The following is a 15,948-nucleotide window of genomic DNA, read 5'->3' on the forward strand; positions in this document are numbered from 1 at the left end:
GTTTGTTTTTTCTTAATTGTGGTAAAGCATTACATCTAAATACTGAAACCACAGATAAAAATTGACCGTAAAGAAGATGTGATGCTGGGCCAGTCACATCTCTCAGTCTAACCTACCTCACAGGGTTGTGTTTGACGATAAACATAAACCCTGTACACCACTCTAGGCTCCTTGGAGTAAGAGCAGGATATAAATGTAAAAATAAACAAAATAAAAAATAAACCATGATCCCAAATGATATGGCAAAGCATAGTTTGCATTACACATGGTTCAGTGTTACATCTACATTGACCAAACCATGTTTAAGGCAGTTTTCCTGCTGCCTTTCTGCTTGTAGGTAACAAGTTGGTCTCACTGCTGTGCCCTGTGCATGTGTTCTGGGGACAGGGCTTAGCTCAGCCAGCTGAACCTTCTTTGGTCTTCAGCTAGTAGGTAATGACCTAACTGGGTCACTTTCCATATACAGGGAATCTAGAAGTTCCCTTTCATTTTCTTTTTTTACGTAAGAACTTGGGAAAGAGTGATAAAGAGAAAGATAGGCATATATGATACAAAATTAAAAGTGAGTCCCACATTTCAGACTGAGGTAAAAGATGGATTCCAGGTTTAAAAGGTTGAACACTCATGAGAAAAAATGGTTTCACTCTGTATTTGAGATCTTAATCAGGATTAGACTGTTGGGAATTCTCTCTGGGAAGAGAAACCCTTTTTCATTATAGCAGAGTGCACAGAGGCACAACACAGCGAAATTTGGTTAGGCATGCGTGTATGCTGAGAGCAAAATAACTTGGAGCCAGTTCATAGTTTCAAATCAATATAAGGAGTATTTATTAGAGAACTCCATATCTATCTAGCTGGACACAGATGGATTCTGCATCTCTGCACACATGGTGCAGGGAGAGAGGAGCTTGCATGTTGCAAGGAAGAAGGAAGGGAAGAGTAGGGAAGAGGAAGTGGCAGGAACGAAGGAAGGAAGTCCCTGAGATTAGCAATCTACATATCAAAGGGGTAGTGTCAGAGTAGTAGAGAAGGGATGACCAATATATGGTTTTAATACATTGGATGTCATATCATGTTGACATCTCCAAACATTAGGCCAAAAGGATAATCAACTCTTTTGAGATGTCAACACCCCACTTTATAAATGAAATTTCACTTCTCTGTATGGATTAGAAAATGTTAGCATGTAGATTAACTGCATTTTCTTTTCTATTTTACTTAAACTGATTCTGTCCACTTATTGTTCTTCTTTTCCTCCATTTAGGACCTGCAATGGAAATCAATACAAGGAGGATTGTGGTGAGCTTTGCTCTTTGCCTGATGTCCTTTCTGGCTTGTGAGGGGAATCCAGAAAAAGGCAATGCTTCCCTATTGCACTTTACTTATCCTCTTTACAACACCACAATCTACGAAAGTTCAGCCCCCAAAACCTATGTGGAGAGCTATGTGAAAATGGGCATTTACATCACTGACCCAGCATGGAACATCAGATACAAAATTGCTTCTGGGGACACTAGTGGCTTGTTTACAGCTGAGGAGTATATCGTGGGAGATTTCTGCTTTTTGAGAATTAGAACCAGAAGTGGCAATACTGCCCTCTTGAACAGAGAAATCAAAGACAAATACATGCTAATAATTCAGGCGCTAGAGAAAACATTTTCCTTTGAGGCTTGGGCCAAAGTGCTAATCCATATCCTTGACAGAAATGACTTGAAGCCTCTCTTCTCACCACCATCTTATAAATTGACTATTCAAGACAACACTCCCCTAAAAAATGCAATTGGTGTGGTCAGTGCCACGGATGCTGATGTTGGCCAAAATGCAGAATTCTACTATGCATTAAATACAAGGTCAGAGCTGTTTACTGTTCACCCCACCAGTGGGATAGTGATGACTGCTGTGAGTCTGAATGCCACCCACAGAGGGAAGCACCGTTTGCAGGTCCTGGCTGTGGACAGAATGAGGAAGATCTCTGAAGGAAATGGCTTTGGAACCTTGGCCCCTCTTACAGTCCAGGTGGAACCATCTGTCAGGAAACCCCCCATTATCACATCAGTGATGGTGAGTCCATCGGATTCTGTGGATGATCTTCTCTATGCTACCTTGAGTGTGGAAGCAGATGGGTCTGGAGCTGGGATAGATTCAGTTGAAATTGTAGACGGAGACCCAAGAAGGAATTTCAAGTGCACCAGATCGTATGTGGGAAGTAATGAGTTCATGATAGTGTCAGCCAAAGGAGAGATCAATTGGCATGATAACCCACTTGGTTTCAACCTCAGCCTGCAGGCAACGGACAAAAGCAAACCACCTCTTTTTTCCCAGATCGTAGTTGTTCAGATACCACCTTCAAAATACACCTCTGCCAGATTTGAAAAAGGCACGTATCAAGTACAGCTCAATGAATGTGCCCCTCTTGGGAGCCATGTTGCTATGATTCAAATTTCTCCAGTTCTCCCAAATCTAAAATACATTTTGAAACCCACTTCAGACAGCTCAGGTTTTAAAATAAACCCTCAAACTGGCCTGATAACTACAGCCAAAGTACTAGATTTCCAAGAACAGTCCCACTTTGAACTTGAGGTTACAACCAGCTACAGGCAGGACTCTGCCAGTGTCTCTATTGACATTATTGATTGCAACAACCATGCACCAAGCTTTAGCCAAGCTTCGTACCACAGCACCTTTGATGAAAATCTGCCTCTTGGTACCAGTGTTTTATCAGTGAAAGCTACAGATAGAGACTCTGGGGAAAATGGTTTCATCACATATGTTATAGCCAACCAGAGAGCTGTTCCCTTTGACATTGATCCATTTTCAGGTGTCATCTCCACCTCCAAATTAATGGATTATGAGGTAATGCAGAGGCAGTACCACTTGCGTGTCTGGGCATCAGACTCGGGATCTCCTTTTCGCCATCAGACGGAGGTTTATGTTTCCCTCATTCTGAGTAACCTGAATGATAACATGCCTGTGTTTGAGAAGGTCAATTGCAATGGAAGTATTCCATGGAATTTGCCTGTTGGTCGCCCTGTAATCATAATGTCAGCCGTTGATATAGATGAGCTGCAGCGCATAAAGTATGAAATTATGTCTGGCAATGAGAAGCAGCTTTTTGAACTGGACCCTGTCACTGGTATGATTTCCCTTAGAACTTCTCTCAGAGAGCTCTACACTGAACTACCAACATTCTACACTCTTAAAATTACTGCTACAGATGGAGATAGCTATGCTTTCCCAACATGCGTAAATATCACAATAGTCAATCAGGACACCCCACTCCAGTTTCAGTGTGAGGAGACGGGGGTGCTGAAGGAACTGAAAGAGTCTATAATCCACTTTCAATCTCCAGAGCAAAACCTAGACGAAGATACCTCCTTGAATGTACATCTTATAAATCATCATGCACCTCAGTTTGATGACACCTTTCCAAGGTCAATTGATATCATGGAGACAGCCCCAATCAACTCAACCATTGCTAACCTAACAGCCATAGATAGAGATACTGGCTTTAATGGAAAGATGGTCTATGTAATATCTGATGGAAACGAAGATAGTTGCTTTTATATTGAGACAGAAACAGGTCTTCTTCGGGTATCCTCTCCTTTAGATCATGAAAGAACAATCTTCTATGTGCTTAACATTACAGTGTATGACCTTGGCACTCCTCAGAAGTCATCATGGAAGCTGCTAGCAGTAAACATTTTGGATGCAAATGATAATGCTCCTAAATTTGAACTCAGTACATACTTGGTTAAAGTACCAGAAGACATAAAAACAGGCACAGTAATAGCAGAGGTGAAAGCAAATGATGCAGATTCAAATGACAACGGGAAAGTGAAATATTCCTTTCTAGCACCCACTGATAAATTTGCCATCAATAGTGTCACCGGAGAATTAGTTGTGACTGCTCCCCTTGACAGAGAATTGTGGCCTTGCTATGTATTAAAAATTGAGGCCAGAGACCAGCCACAAATAGGCCATCAGCTGTTTGCAGTTGCTGATCTGATTATTTCTTTGGAGGATGTAAATGACAATTCCCCACGCTGCATCCCAGCCTTGAACAGAGTGAAGGTTCCTGAGGACATACCTCTTCGGACAACTCTGCTGTTCCTGGAAGGCTTTGATCCCGATACTAGCTCTGGGGGAAGGCTGAAGTACAGTCTCTTCAGTGATGATGAGGATACGTTTCATCTAAATGAATTGACAGGGGCCCTGCTCTTGGAGAAAGAGCTAGACTATGAGAAACGGGAATCTTACAATCTGTCTGTGAAGGTCAGTGATGCTGGGAAGCCGTTTTCTCTCTCTTCTCTTTGCCACATTGAGATTGACATTTTGGATGTCAACGAAAATTTGCATCCTCCTCGCTTTGCTTCTTTTGTGTATCAAGGGTCAGTGCAAGAAAACAGTCAAGAGGGGACATCTGTGATAAGAGTAATAGCTCAAGATGCAGATCAAGGAAAAGATGGACAAATCCAGTATTCCATCAGAGAGGGAACGGACCTGACTTCATTCAGTATTGAAAAGGACTCAGGTAATAATGAAGCCCTAGGGATGTGGGTGTAGTGGCTCAAATGACACTGATCAATCTGAAATGTTGACATGTCAGTATTTTCTTCTGTTTGCAAAATTGCGAATAATAATAATAATAATAATAATAATAATTCAAAATTCTTGTACAAAAGAATGAATCTTGCTTCTCTGCAAAGAATTATAAACTCATAGAGAAGAAGCAGTGCTTCAATGTGTATCTATAATGTTAATAACTAGAGTTTTGCAAAGACTATAGTATATGAACTTTTAGAGAGGACACAGGATTTTCATATGCTCATGGTTTCCATGGGATGGCATTGTCTGCTTATTAAACTGCCCCCTTGCCCCCATCCAAAGCATTCTGTTTTTCAGAGAGCCAGAGAGACATAGAAGGTAAAATAATATGTTTTCCTGGACCAATTTATTGCTTTAAAAGTTGCAAACTTTCAAACACATTTTTCATCTTAGAACAAAAATTCCAAAGGTCAAGTTATGTGCCCAGAGTGATGACTGGATCCGCTGCTGTTAGAATGATGATGATAAGTACACAATGTATTACATAGATCACCTAGGACAGATTTCCTTAAGACTTGCAGAAACAATTTAAATACAACGACTTTAAAGTAAGGCATGCAATCTTTATTTGTATTGACTGGATTTCAGAGTGAGGAACCTACTTTAATGTTTTAAAGGGAATATTATGTATATTTTTTCCTTCCTGTGAAACCCACAGAATTCTTTGTTTCTCTTAGGTACAATCATTACCACGGGACCACTAGACAGAGAATCCAACTCTCATTATTGGCTGACAGTGCTAGCTGTTGATCTAGGATCAATCCCTCTGTCTTCTGTTGCTGAAATTTACATTGAGGTCACTGATGTAAATGACAATTCACCTCAGATGTCCAGTCCTGTCTTCTATTCTTCTGTTATGGAGAATTCACCTCCCAACACCTCCATTCTTCAGGTTGAAGCCACTGACCCAGATTCTGGTTCCAAAGGGAAGCTGACCTTCCATATCATCAGTGGAAACCACCACAGATTCTTTGACATTAATCCTGTCACTGGTAAGGAATGAATAAATGCAGATGCTGTGTATTTTTTAAAAGAGTCTTCCTAGTGCGTATGAAGTATTCTAGAGAGTGCGGTCTGATCTTTATTCCCAACCATTTCCAAAGTTTGAATTTCAAGATATTATTTTGAAGTTTTCAAACAATGGCTGGATGGTCCTCTGTCAGGAATGCTGTAGCAGTTCCCTGCACTGAACCAGGAACTGGACTAGAAGATCTCCAAGGTTCCTTCCAAGATTCCTTCTGTGAACTTCACTCATGAATCCTAAATCAAATACAGCTAGAAAGCTCAGTCCCTGTGGCCTTGCTGGTACTTTACCAGCCACCACAATAATGGGAGTTGCTTCTGGCCATATCTATGATCACTTGCTTCACATCTCATGTTTGATATGCAAGTGTGTCCCATGCAAGTATTTCAGGATAGTCGGGACAACTTGTATGGGGGAAATGGACCTATTGGGCAGCATCCAGTATAAATTACTTGTGACTAAGGACCACTGAAATTAATGACTGACATCCAGATGAACACCACCCTGGCGCTATGGAGCAGAGGTGCCTTTCACCACTCTCCCTCTGACGTCTGCTGTGCCTCCTGAAAATATTCACTGGGGGTTGCATGGCCCTCAAGGACATCCCTTCAGGAGGCACAGTGGGCTTCTGAGGAAAGGGGAAATTGGTGAAAGTAGTCCTTCCCCTGTAGCTCCAGTGCAGCGTTTGTCTGGATGTCAATCACAGGATCTTATATTGTTGTTATTGTTGTTGTTGTTTACAAAGTCAGACAGGTGTTATTGACTGGTTTGTTTTATACAGACATCGAGTCCTTCCCAAGGACCTGGGATGGCTGGATTTTATTATCAATGTTGTTGCTGTTACTATAGGTATCGTCGCAGAATATAGGCTGTTCCCAGTAAAGTTGCTTTTTGTAATTGGCTGATGGTGATTTCTGTGGCCCCTATGGTGTTAAGGTGCTCTTCAAGTTGTTTTGGAATTGCACCTAGGGCACCAATTACCACTGGGATTATTTTGGTTTTTTTCTGCCACAGCCTTTCAATTTCAGTTTGTAGATCTTTGTATTTTGTGATTTTTTCTGTTTCTTTTTCTTCTATTCTGCTATCCCCTGGTATTGCTATGTTGATTATTTTCACTTGTTTTTCTTTCTTCTCAACTACAGTTATATCAGGTGTATTGTGTGGCAGATGTTTGTCTGTTTGTAGTCAGAAGTCCCATAATATTTTTGCATCTTCATTTTCTTCAACTTTTTCAATGTCATGGTCCCACCAATCTTTGGCTACAGGTTGCTTGTATTTTTTGCAGATGTTCCAGTGTATCATCCCTGCTACCTTGTCATGCCTTTGTTTGTAGTCAGTCTGTGCGATCTTTTTACAACAGCTGATTAGGTGGTCCACAGTTTCATCTACTTCTTTACAAAGGTGGCACTTGCTGTTTCTGTTGATTGTTCTACTTTTGCTCTTATTGCATTTGTTCTTAGTGCCTGTTCTTGTGCAGCCAGTATTAAACCCTCTGTTTCTTTCTTCAAGTTGCCTTTCTTAAGCCATTGCCAGGTCTTGGTGATGTCTGATTTTCCATTTATATTGTGCAAATATTGACCATGCAGGGGCTTATTTTTCCATTTTTCTGCTCGGTTCTTGACTTGTTCTTTCTTGTAGGCCTGCTTTGTTTCATTGGTGTTTACTGGTTTCTCGTAATTGACCATTTGAAGTGCATCTTCTTCACTGTCCTTGATATATTCTTCAAGGCCTCTTTTCTCCTCCTCTACTGTTTGATGGACTTGCAGCATTCCTCTTCCACCTGAGCTGCGAGGGAGGTATAGCCTATCAACATCACTGCGGGGGTGCAGAGCATGATTGATGATCATGATTTTCCTGGTGTTACAATCTAGCGTCTCTAGCTCTGCCTGTGTCCAGTCTATTATTTCTGCAGTGTATCTGATAACAGGTATAGCCCAGGTGTTTATTTTCCCCCGATTAAATTTTTATTAATTTTAACAATAATCTTAACATTAACATTCACAACTAATAAACAGATATATGGACTTCCCGCTCACACCTCCTCGTGAATCATCAGTTATAGAGTTAACCCTTGCTACAATAATAATTCAAAATATAAATTTAAACCTTACAAACATGATTTTAATCTAACCAACCTGCATTTATTACTAAATTTCAAACCCTGTTGTAAAATCAATAGTAGGAAAATAGTTCTTTAGATACAGCAAGAATGGTTTCCAATCTTCTTTAAAGCATTCTAGATTTTGGTCTCTTATCAAAGGATTTTTCTAACTCTCCTGATGTTTTCACTTCCCATTTTTCTTTTAACTTCAGTGTGTGCAATGTTATCAGCCTGGAGAGAATGCCCAAGTATTTATAATGTTCTCTCTCTTCCAGGTTCTTGATGTTGCCTCCATTGGGCAGTTCTATTCCTTCTGTTTTTCTTATCAGTCTATAATTTCTTGGAACTGTACCTTTTGCTTGGTCTTTCATTATGAGATGAGTTTTCCCAGTTATTAGCCATTGTTCAATATCACCTCCTTGCAAAATGTGATTGAACTGTTTTGATAGTTGTTTATGAAGGCTTGTTAGGTGTTTAAGACAAAAGCCATGCAGTTGATCATCATCTGGTGCAGTCCAATTTTTAATTTTCTTTGATCTTTCACTTATTAATTCTGGTGTTATTATTAGATCTTGCATTTGTTGGTTACATTTTTTGACCTCTTTCACCCAGCCTGCTTTTTTATTATAATCTATTGGATTGTTCCATAATTTCCCCTACAATTGCACTGTTCCTTCTTTATTTGGTGTTTCTATGTTTCTTGTAGTTTCTCCTTCTATGCTTTGGTAGAAACGTCTCTGATTCGACTGGAATTGGAGATTCTACCTGTGTTGTGTAATTCTGGCTTCGTATCTGCTAATCTTCTTTGACACTGCTGTTATTTGCTGCTTTTTTATTTCCAGGACTTCTCTAATTTTCCTTGAATCTAGATGGTATTTTTGGATCAGATACTGTTTGGTGTTTTCATTCTTCAGCTTCTTGTCTTTCATATCTTTCAGTTTACTAGCATCTGATCTAAGCCTGGTGATTTTATTTTCGAATCTAACCTTCCATTTAGGTGATGTACTACTTTCTTTTTTTACAGGTCCACTGATCTTATATCCGAGCTCTTGTGTTGTTATTGTTGCTGCACTGTACATTAGTTGGTTTGTTTCTTGCAGATTATTGGTTGTTATTTCTGCAAGTGCAGCATTGACATCTTTGAATGCCTGAGCAAGTTGTTTTTTGGCAACTGTTTTTAGAGCAGGAAGTCAAACTCTGGTGGTTGTTTGGTTCATGTGCTCAGTTATTTGTTTGCTTTAGTTCTTGTTGCTTTTCTGTTAAACGGCATTTGGGTTTTTGAGGTGAAGGCAAAGGGGAGGTTGCCTGGTTTTGATTTTGGAAAAGTTCAGCAACAGTGGCATCCTCTATTTCCAACACCTCCTCCACCTGCGCCTGAGCAACTTCTTCAGTTGGTGGTAATTCTTCTTCCATATCTTGAGCCTGTGCTGCTCTTTGCAATTCTTCCAGATCAACTTCTGTGAATACTTTATTTCTTATTATGAATCTTCTTTGGTCTACTCGCCTTTGTTCTCTTATTTCTGTATCTGGATGCTTCTCTTTCCAAATTTGGTACATTCTTTTTAAATAACCTCTTCTAGTTGGACTAGACTTGTAATAGCAGATCATTATATCCTTGTTGGCATTATTTATTTATTTATTTATTTATTTATTTATTTATTTATTCGATTTCTATACCGCCCTTCCAAAAATGGCTCAGGGAGGTTTACACAGAGGAATAATAAATAAATAAGATGGTTCCCTGTCCCCAAAGGGCTCACAATCTAAAACAAAACATAAGTTAGACACCGGCAACAGTCACTGGAGGTACTGTGCTGGGGGTGGATAGGGCTAGTTACTCTCATAACTAACTAGTTTCATTTTCCCCCCATTTACTATACTGTCTTTTTGCATTGGCACCCATCATACGGGTACAGCCTGCACACAATTATACCCCTCAAAAGATTGGCCTTTATGGTAAAACAAATCACTCCATGCGTAATCAACTTGTGGAATTCTCTTCCACGAGATGTGGTGACAGCCAACAACCTGGATGGCTTTAAGAAGGGTTTGGATAACTTCATGGAGGAGAGGTCTATCAACAGCTACTAGTCAAATGGCTATAGGCTACCTCCAGCCTCAAAGGCAGGATGCCTCTGAGTACCAGTTGCAAGGGAGTAACAGCAGGAGAGAGGACATGCCCTCAACTCCTGCCTGTAGGCTTCCAGTGGCATCTGGTGGGCCACTGTGAGAAACAGGATGCTGGACTAGATGGGCCTTGGGCCTGATCTAGCAGGGCTGTTCTTATGTTCTTAAATATTCGATATCCCACACCCCTATATTGCCCAAACTGTCATTTGCATCTTGCCTGACTTGCCACTCCCTGCTTAAAGGAAATAACCCATCCTGAGATGAAATAACCCACTCAGCATGTTGGCATCAGGGAAATTGTGGTGGTAGTGACGGCGGTGGTGACAGGGAGCAGTGGCAGCAAAGCAGGCAAGATGACTGGGGAATGATGGTGGTGGATAGGAGTGGCAAGGGAGTGAGTGGGTGGTGAGGTGGCTTGTAAAAAATATTATAGCAATAGCAATAGCAATAGCAATAGCACTTACATTTATATACCACTCTATAGCTGGAAGCTCTCTAAGCGGTTTACAATGATTTAGCATATTGCCCCCAACATTCTGGGTACTCATTTTACCGACCTTGGAAGGATGGAAGGCTGAGTCAACGTTGAGCCCCTGGTCAGGATCGAACTTGCAACCTTCTGGTTACAGGGCGGCAGTTTTACCACTGCGCCACCAGGGGCTCATTATATGCCCTGCACCCACTTAGATCTCCATCACCACACACAAACACCATGCACAATGCAAAAATCTGTATAACCTGTGGGTTTTATGCAAAACACACTGAATTTCAATGGTGCATAGCCAAGACTCACTAGTCAGGATGCTGCCCGCTGTAACTGCGAGAACTAGACATCAACTTGAATGATAAGATCAGCAGCATGGACAGTTATATGTTAAAATGTTGGCTCTAAATTCATATTCAGTGCAAGCAACTATCAACACTAACTAAATTCCTCTTGCTTTGTGATTTCTTTAAGCCTGAGCTGTATTTATCACTTTTCTGGTTTTTGTCAGTGTTAGTAAAGGAGGTATCATGTTAGCCTCTCTGTGTCTTTTGCCTCCATTATGCCTCTGTCATCTCTGGCTTAGGTAACAGATCTTTCCAGATTGTTAAAATCCTGCTGATGTGTAATGTAAATTGCCTTCCAAAAGTAATATTCTGGATCTGGTATTGGGCCAGTCTAAAACAAAGCACTACTACTCTACTTGATGCAATGCTAGAGGCATAAGTTTGTGCATTGCACAGTGTGTATAAAATGAGCGGAGTCTTGAACTGAAGTACATCAGAAATCTGGGTGAGATGCAAGCAAAAACCAGTTTTGAGCTGCTGGCACTGGATGACACGGGAGAGAAGTATGGATGCAGTGAGAGTTGGCTTCTTGCACAGCTACTAAAAATTTAGTGCAGGTTTTTCCATGATTGGCGCTAGTAGTTGTCATGGCTTGGCAGGTCAACAACTTTGTGCTACAGAAGGCTCTAAGAGCTATTCTCACTCCACATGGGCACAACCAGGTCAGTCTCATATGAAATGACAGCATATTCCAGAATGCCCTGTGACTGTTGACACGCTGTGCAGGGAAGAAAGAAGTGAAGGTAGCACTGGACAAGGACCTGGGGAACTAGATAGGTCTCAGTGGTATACATTAATATATGATCCAGCCACTTATTTTCTAGTTCATTAGCTCTGTGAAGGTCTGGGCTTCCCTCTTCCATTTGAAAAGAAGCATTTTTAATACGTGGGATCTTTTCTTTTCTCTTTTCTTTGGTTTTAGGAAGTTGAGATGGTGGAGGACAGGGACGATGAACCTATTTTAGCCATGTGAAGGATTAGTTGGAGAATGGGATTAGAAAAGGTGAGGAAGAGATGGACAAAGCAAATGCCGTAGCCATCTAGGGAGTGTATGGCCACATTTCGAACTGTGAAACTGCAGGTAAACAGGGCAGAGGTTGGAACTCTGTTACGTACAAATGCGTGCAACCACGGCCTTGTGGCAAAGTGACCTGTGGTTTGCTTTTCCAAACCTGAGGTTTGGTGGCAGTGGCATTACGTCCAAATGGGGATGGTCCAATAACAATGGTTTTGTTTGTTTTCTGGAGCTGCAATAATAGAGAAGGCGGCTCAGACCCTCCTGGGATCATGCCCGCTCTATGGCAGCACTGCTTCTCTCTGGCCGCCTCTCTGAGCACTCACCCCACCCCACCCCATCTCCAATCCAACAAAGCAGTTGCCCAGCGACCAGGATGCTGCCACGTCCCAGCTCTAGCTTGAAATGGCAAAGTCACAAAGGCTATTCTCTCTTCCCACTCTGTCCCTTGCTCCCCACTCCTGGCAAGCAGGAGAGAAAGGGGACAGGATGGCAAGGTGGGCACTCAGTGCTTTGCCCCGAAAATGAAGTGACAGTGATGTATGTTAACAAGCACACCCCTTCAAGATGGCAGTATGGGCAGAGCAACCCCATTAAAGTGCTGGGATGGAAACATATGGCAGCGATATCCAGGGTTGGGCTTAAAAGGCAGCCCCAGTTCAGAGATTCTTGAATGGGCAAGGTCTATTTTTGGTACAGTGATGTTGGGGAAGTGGGTCCCAGCCCTTTTTCCTTAGGGGTACCTGTGTGATCCCTAGGCTTACACATGAGAAGGGCTGGGCAGCAGGATCAGCATTCCCCCATTGAAAGGAGCAGTTCCTCATATGCAATGAGGATAGATGCTGTTCCTGAGCAGAACGTTCACTTGTGAGTGTGTAAGGCCATGGGGATACCCCTTCACAACTCTTGAGTAGAACCATCTGTGAAGACGGAGGTGTCAGGCAGAATCTCTAATGTGTGACAACAATCCCCCGTCTCCCATGGACAACTCTCTCATGAGAGTGTCAGGCCATGGGGCCAGACGGCGGATACCATCCTGCCAGGTTACTCTATACAAGCAAGTTACAGGGACGGGTACCCTGGCACGTGATGACTACCACAAATAAGCTGCCAAAGCCTGCCCTCTGCCACCCCATCCGCCAACTTGAACATGTCCACCTTTGTTGGAATGAGAGTAAAGATCTATCCCTGCACCCAGTGTCCCCCTGACTGCACATGCAGCTAGACTCTAACACATGGCACATCAAAATCTCCTGAAGGCTTCCCAGGGGAGGAGGGTGTAGTAGTGCAAAAGTTATACAGTGGTCACTCAACTTACGAACTACTCGACATCCGAATTTTTCGACTTACGAAAGGAAAAAGTGGCCGCATGCTTACGAATTTTTCGACATCCGAACGGAAAACCGTTGGCGGTTTTAGATGCGGTTTCCTCGACTTACAAATTTTAGATGCAGTTTCCTCGACTTACGAATTTTGATAATGTGGTCGTTGCCCCATGGCGAGCAATGCTCCGCAGGAGTTTGCAGAGTTTGCGGAGTTTGCATTTTGCATGCCTTTAAAGTGCACTTGATAAAGAGTTTTGCACATAAAACTGGGTGTCTGGGTCTTTTTCCTAGGCTCCGGAACGAATTAATCCGTTTCCAATGCATTCCTATGGGAAACCGCTTTTCGACTTATGAACTTTTCGACCTACGAATGTGCATTCGGAACGGATTAACTTCGTAAGTCGGGGGACCACTGTATCATTAACCAGAGAGAGCGGGGCCCCCACACAAACGGGGGCCCCTTTGTTGGGTTAGCTCAACTCATGAGCCTGCAGTCCAATGGAAGACGAGTCTAAGGTCCTCCCCAGTAGACTGACCCTCTCATGAGAATGCTACTCCACTGGTGGCAAGTCTCCACAGGGACAGGAGTGTGGTTTGGTCTTCATGGACTGCTTTGTCAGGGTGAGCCCTTGCAAGAGCATCCTTGGTCATAGCGAGCAAGATCCTAGGATCCTTTGCTCTCCCTCATATACATATCCCCTCCTAGGCATCATATTCCTTTCCCTTTCCTGAGAAACAGGGAAATAGTTCCCCCCAGACCCCGCCCACCATAAATTGTGCTTGTGCGAGACAGTTTTGTTGCGGGGCACTTAGGAGGGTGCAGATGCAATCACTGTCAGAAGAAAGAGTGGCATGGCATGGCATTTAAAGGGATTTAAATGCCTTTTCCCTGCCGAGGGCATGTGGACCATTCCGAAAAGGCAGTATTGCGCTCGGCCTCCTTGAAGTTCGTGGCCAATGACAGCCTTTGTATTGATGTTTCAGCCTTGCCCACAGTCTGGAGATGTGAGCACTATGAAGCTTGCTGGGATGGGGCCTCGGTGGACCAGGAAAAGGGAGGGGCTCCCCTGCTCTGAAACTGGAGGTTGCCAGACTGTGGTTGTATGAATGTCTAAGATGTGATTCACAGTTAGGAAAATTAACTGTGGGTCTGGCAACCTCCGGTTTCACATTGCGTGCTATGCATGTGAAGCAGGGTGTCAGCTAAGGAAGATGTTTGGTTTGGGTGCCGAATTGGGCTACCTTCTGTTATGCGAGCGGCAAGGGGATGGGGCTTCTTCAGTCAGTTTTTTGCTCACATTAAATTTGGAAGCCAAGCTTGGGATTTCTCCTCCAGTTTTTCATAAACCTGAGAAGTGTCTGCTTGGCTGAGTGTTTCTCCTTGATAAACAGATGATATAGACTAGGCTCGGGAAACTTCTGACCCACCAAGTTGATCCTAGCCCACCAGCTGTGCATTGTGGTTGAGAAGTTGATTTCAGATTTGTGGCCTATCAGGTGCTTGGCAAGCCCCCATCCTCCATTTCTTAATCCCAGGTGCATTGAGCTCAAAGTAGCTTGCCACATGTAGCTGTTGGCCTGCATTCAGGTTGGTGGACCACAAGTTGTGCAGGCCTGGGCTAGTCTATATAACAACACTGAGGAGGCATATAGTGCTTTATAGCATTCAAGGCCATTTACATACATAATCTTGCTCTCTCAAAATGCCTATAGACAATTTGAGTACCTCGTTACTCATGGGGGTTCCGTTCCTCGCCTGCTACTGCGAGGAATGGAACCACAAGTAACGAAGCATTACAGCAATGGGGAAAGAGGAGTTAGGTTCCAGGATGGAGGGAAAACAACAATAAACTGGCAAGAACATCAACAAAGCGGCTAAAAATGGCTACAAAACTTACTGTGGCATTTGGTGTCTGCATATGTCCAGGAATCCCCCCATGTGCCCAGGAATGCCCCCAAAATGAGTAAATGCCCCCCCCCACCACAAAAGATCACAAGGAAAGGTCCACTTTTGTTTTTTGTTTTTTTTTTTAAAAAGAAATGAGCCACAAATGGCTCTTCCTGACTTCTCCTGGGCACAATGGTGTCTGGAAGTGACCTCTGCAGTCACTTCTGACCCTCTAGGAATCACAGATGTGTGGGTTTTAACCCTTCTGTATCAGCGGATACTGGGAACAGGTGTCTATTATTTATTTATTTACATGTCTATCCCGCTCTTCCTCCAAGGAGCCCAGAGCCCATGGTTATGTTTATCCTTCCAACAACCCTGTTTGGTAGGTTAGGCTGAGAGATAAGTGGCCGGCCCAGAGTCACCCAGTGAGCTTCATGGCTGAATGGGGATTTGAACTCGGGTCTTCCCAGTCCTAGTCCACCACTCTAACCACTATGCCATTCTGGCTCTATCCATTAGACACCCCATAGATATGTGGAACGAATAGCAGTTCCACGAATAACGAGGTCCAACTGTATTCTTATCCCCATGTTGCAGATGAGAGACTGAGAGAGGCCAGTACATAGTGAAGGAAACAGTCAAACTAGTCAACATTTATAATTCAGTTTCATAACCACTGTATTACACCACTTTTTCTAAAAGGCTGCTGTTTTTCCAAACAAAATCAGTGGTAAATCAAGCATCAGCTATTCATGACAGTTGATAGAAATACCTCCTGGAGAGTTTGTGTGCTCTTTTTTGTCAACCCTTCTAGGGGAGGAAAAGTCAGAATAGAAAATAACTGCTAGGCAAAGAACTAAATAAATTATAGTAGGAGAATACAATATAGCTGCATGGTGAAGATTAAAACAACTGCTGCTGGCAATGGAGTGGCCCTACCTGAACAGATGGCACAACGGAGCTTTTGTGAAATGCTTTTTTTCTCTCTGAGAAAAGTTTCACAAACGTTGGTGCTTTTATGAGCCA

At 42.7% G+C, this 15,948-nt stretch overlaps 1 protein-coding gene across 3 annotated transcripts in view; it reads left to right on the forward strand.

Moving 5' to 3' along the window:
- Positions 1-1,294: 1,294 nt before the first annotated feature.
- The window catches only part of FAT2 (FAT atypical cadherin 2), a 111,214-nt gene continuing 96,560 nt past the window's right edge, over positions 1,295-15,948 (forward strand). For all 3 annotated transcript variants that reach the window (XM_053300794.1, XM_053300796.1, XM_053300795.1), the window contains exons 1-2: positions 1,295-4,531; positions 5,283-5,597. In XM_053300794.1, the coding sequence (XP_053156769.1) occupies positions 1,321-4,531; positions 5,283-5,597 (3,526 nt within the window). In that variant the 5' untranslated portion in view covers positions 1,295-1,320. The remainder of the gene's footprint in view (positions 4,532-5,282; positions 5,598-15,948) is intronic.

This window comes from Hemicordylus capensis, chromosome 2 (assembly GCF_027244095.1).
Source record: "Hemicordylus capensis ecotype Gifberg chromosome 2, rHemCap1.1.pri, whole genome shotgun sequence".
In the NCBI taxonomy this organism is placed as follows: Eukaryota; Metazoa; Chordata; class Lepidosauria; order Squamata; family Cordylidae; genus Hemicordylus; species Hemicordylus capensis.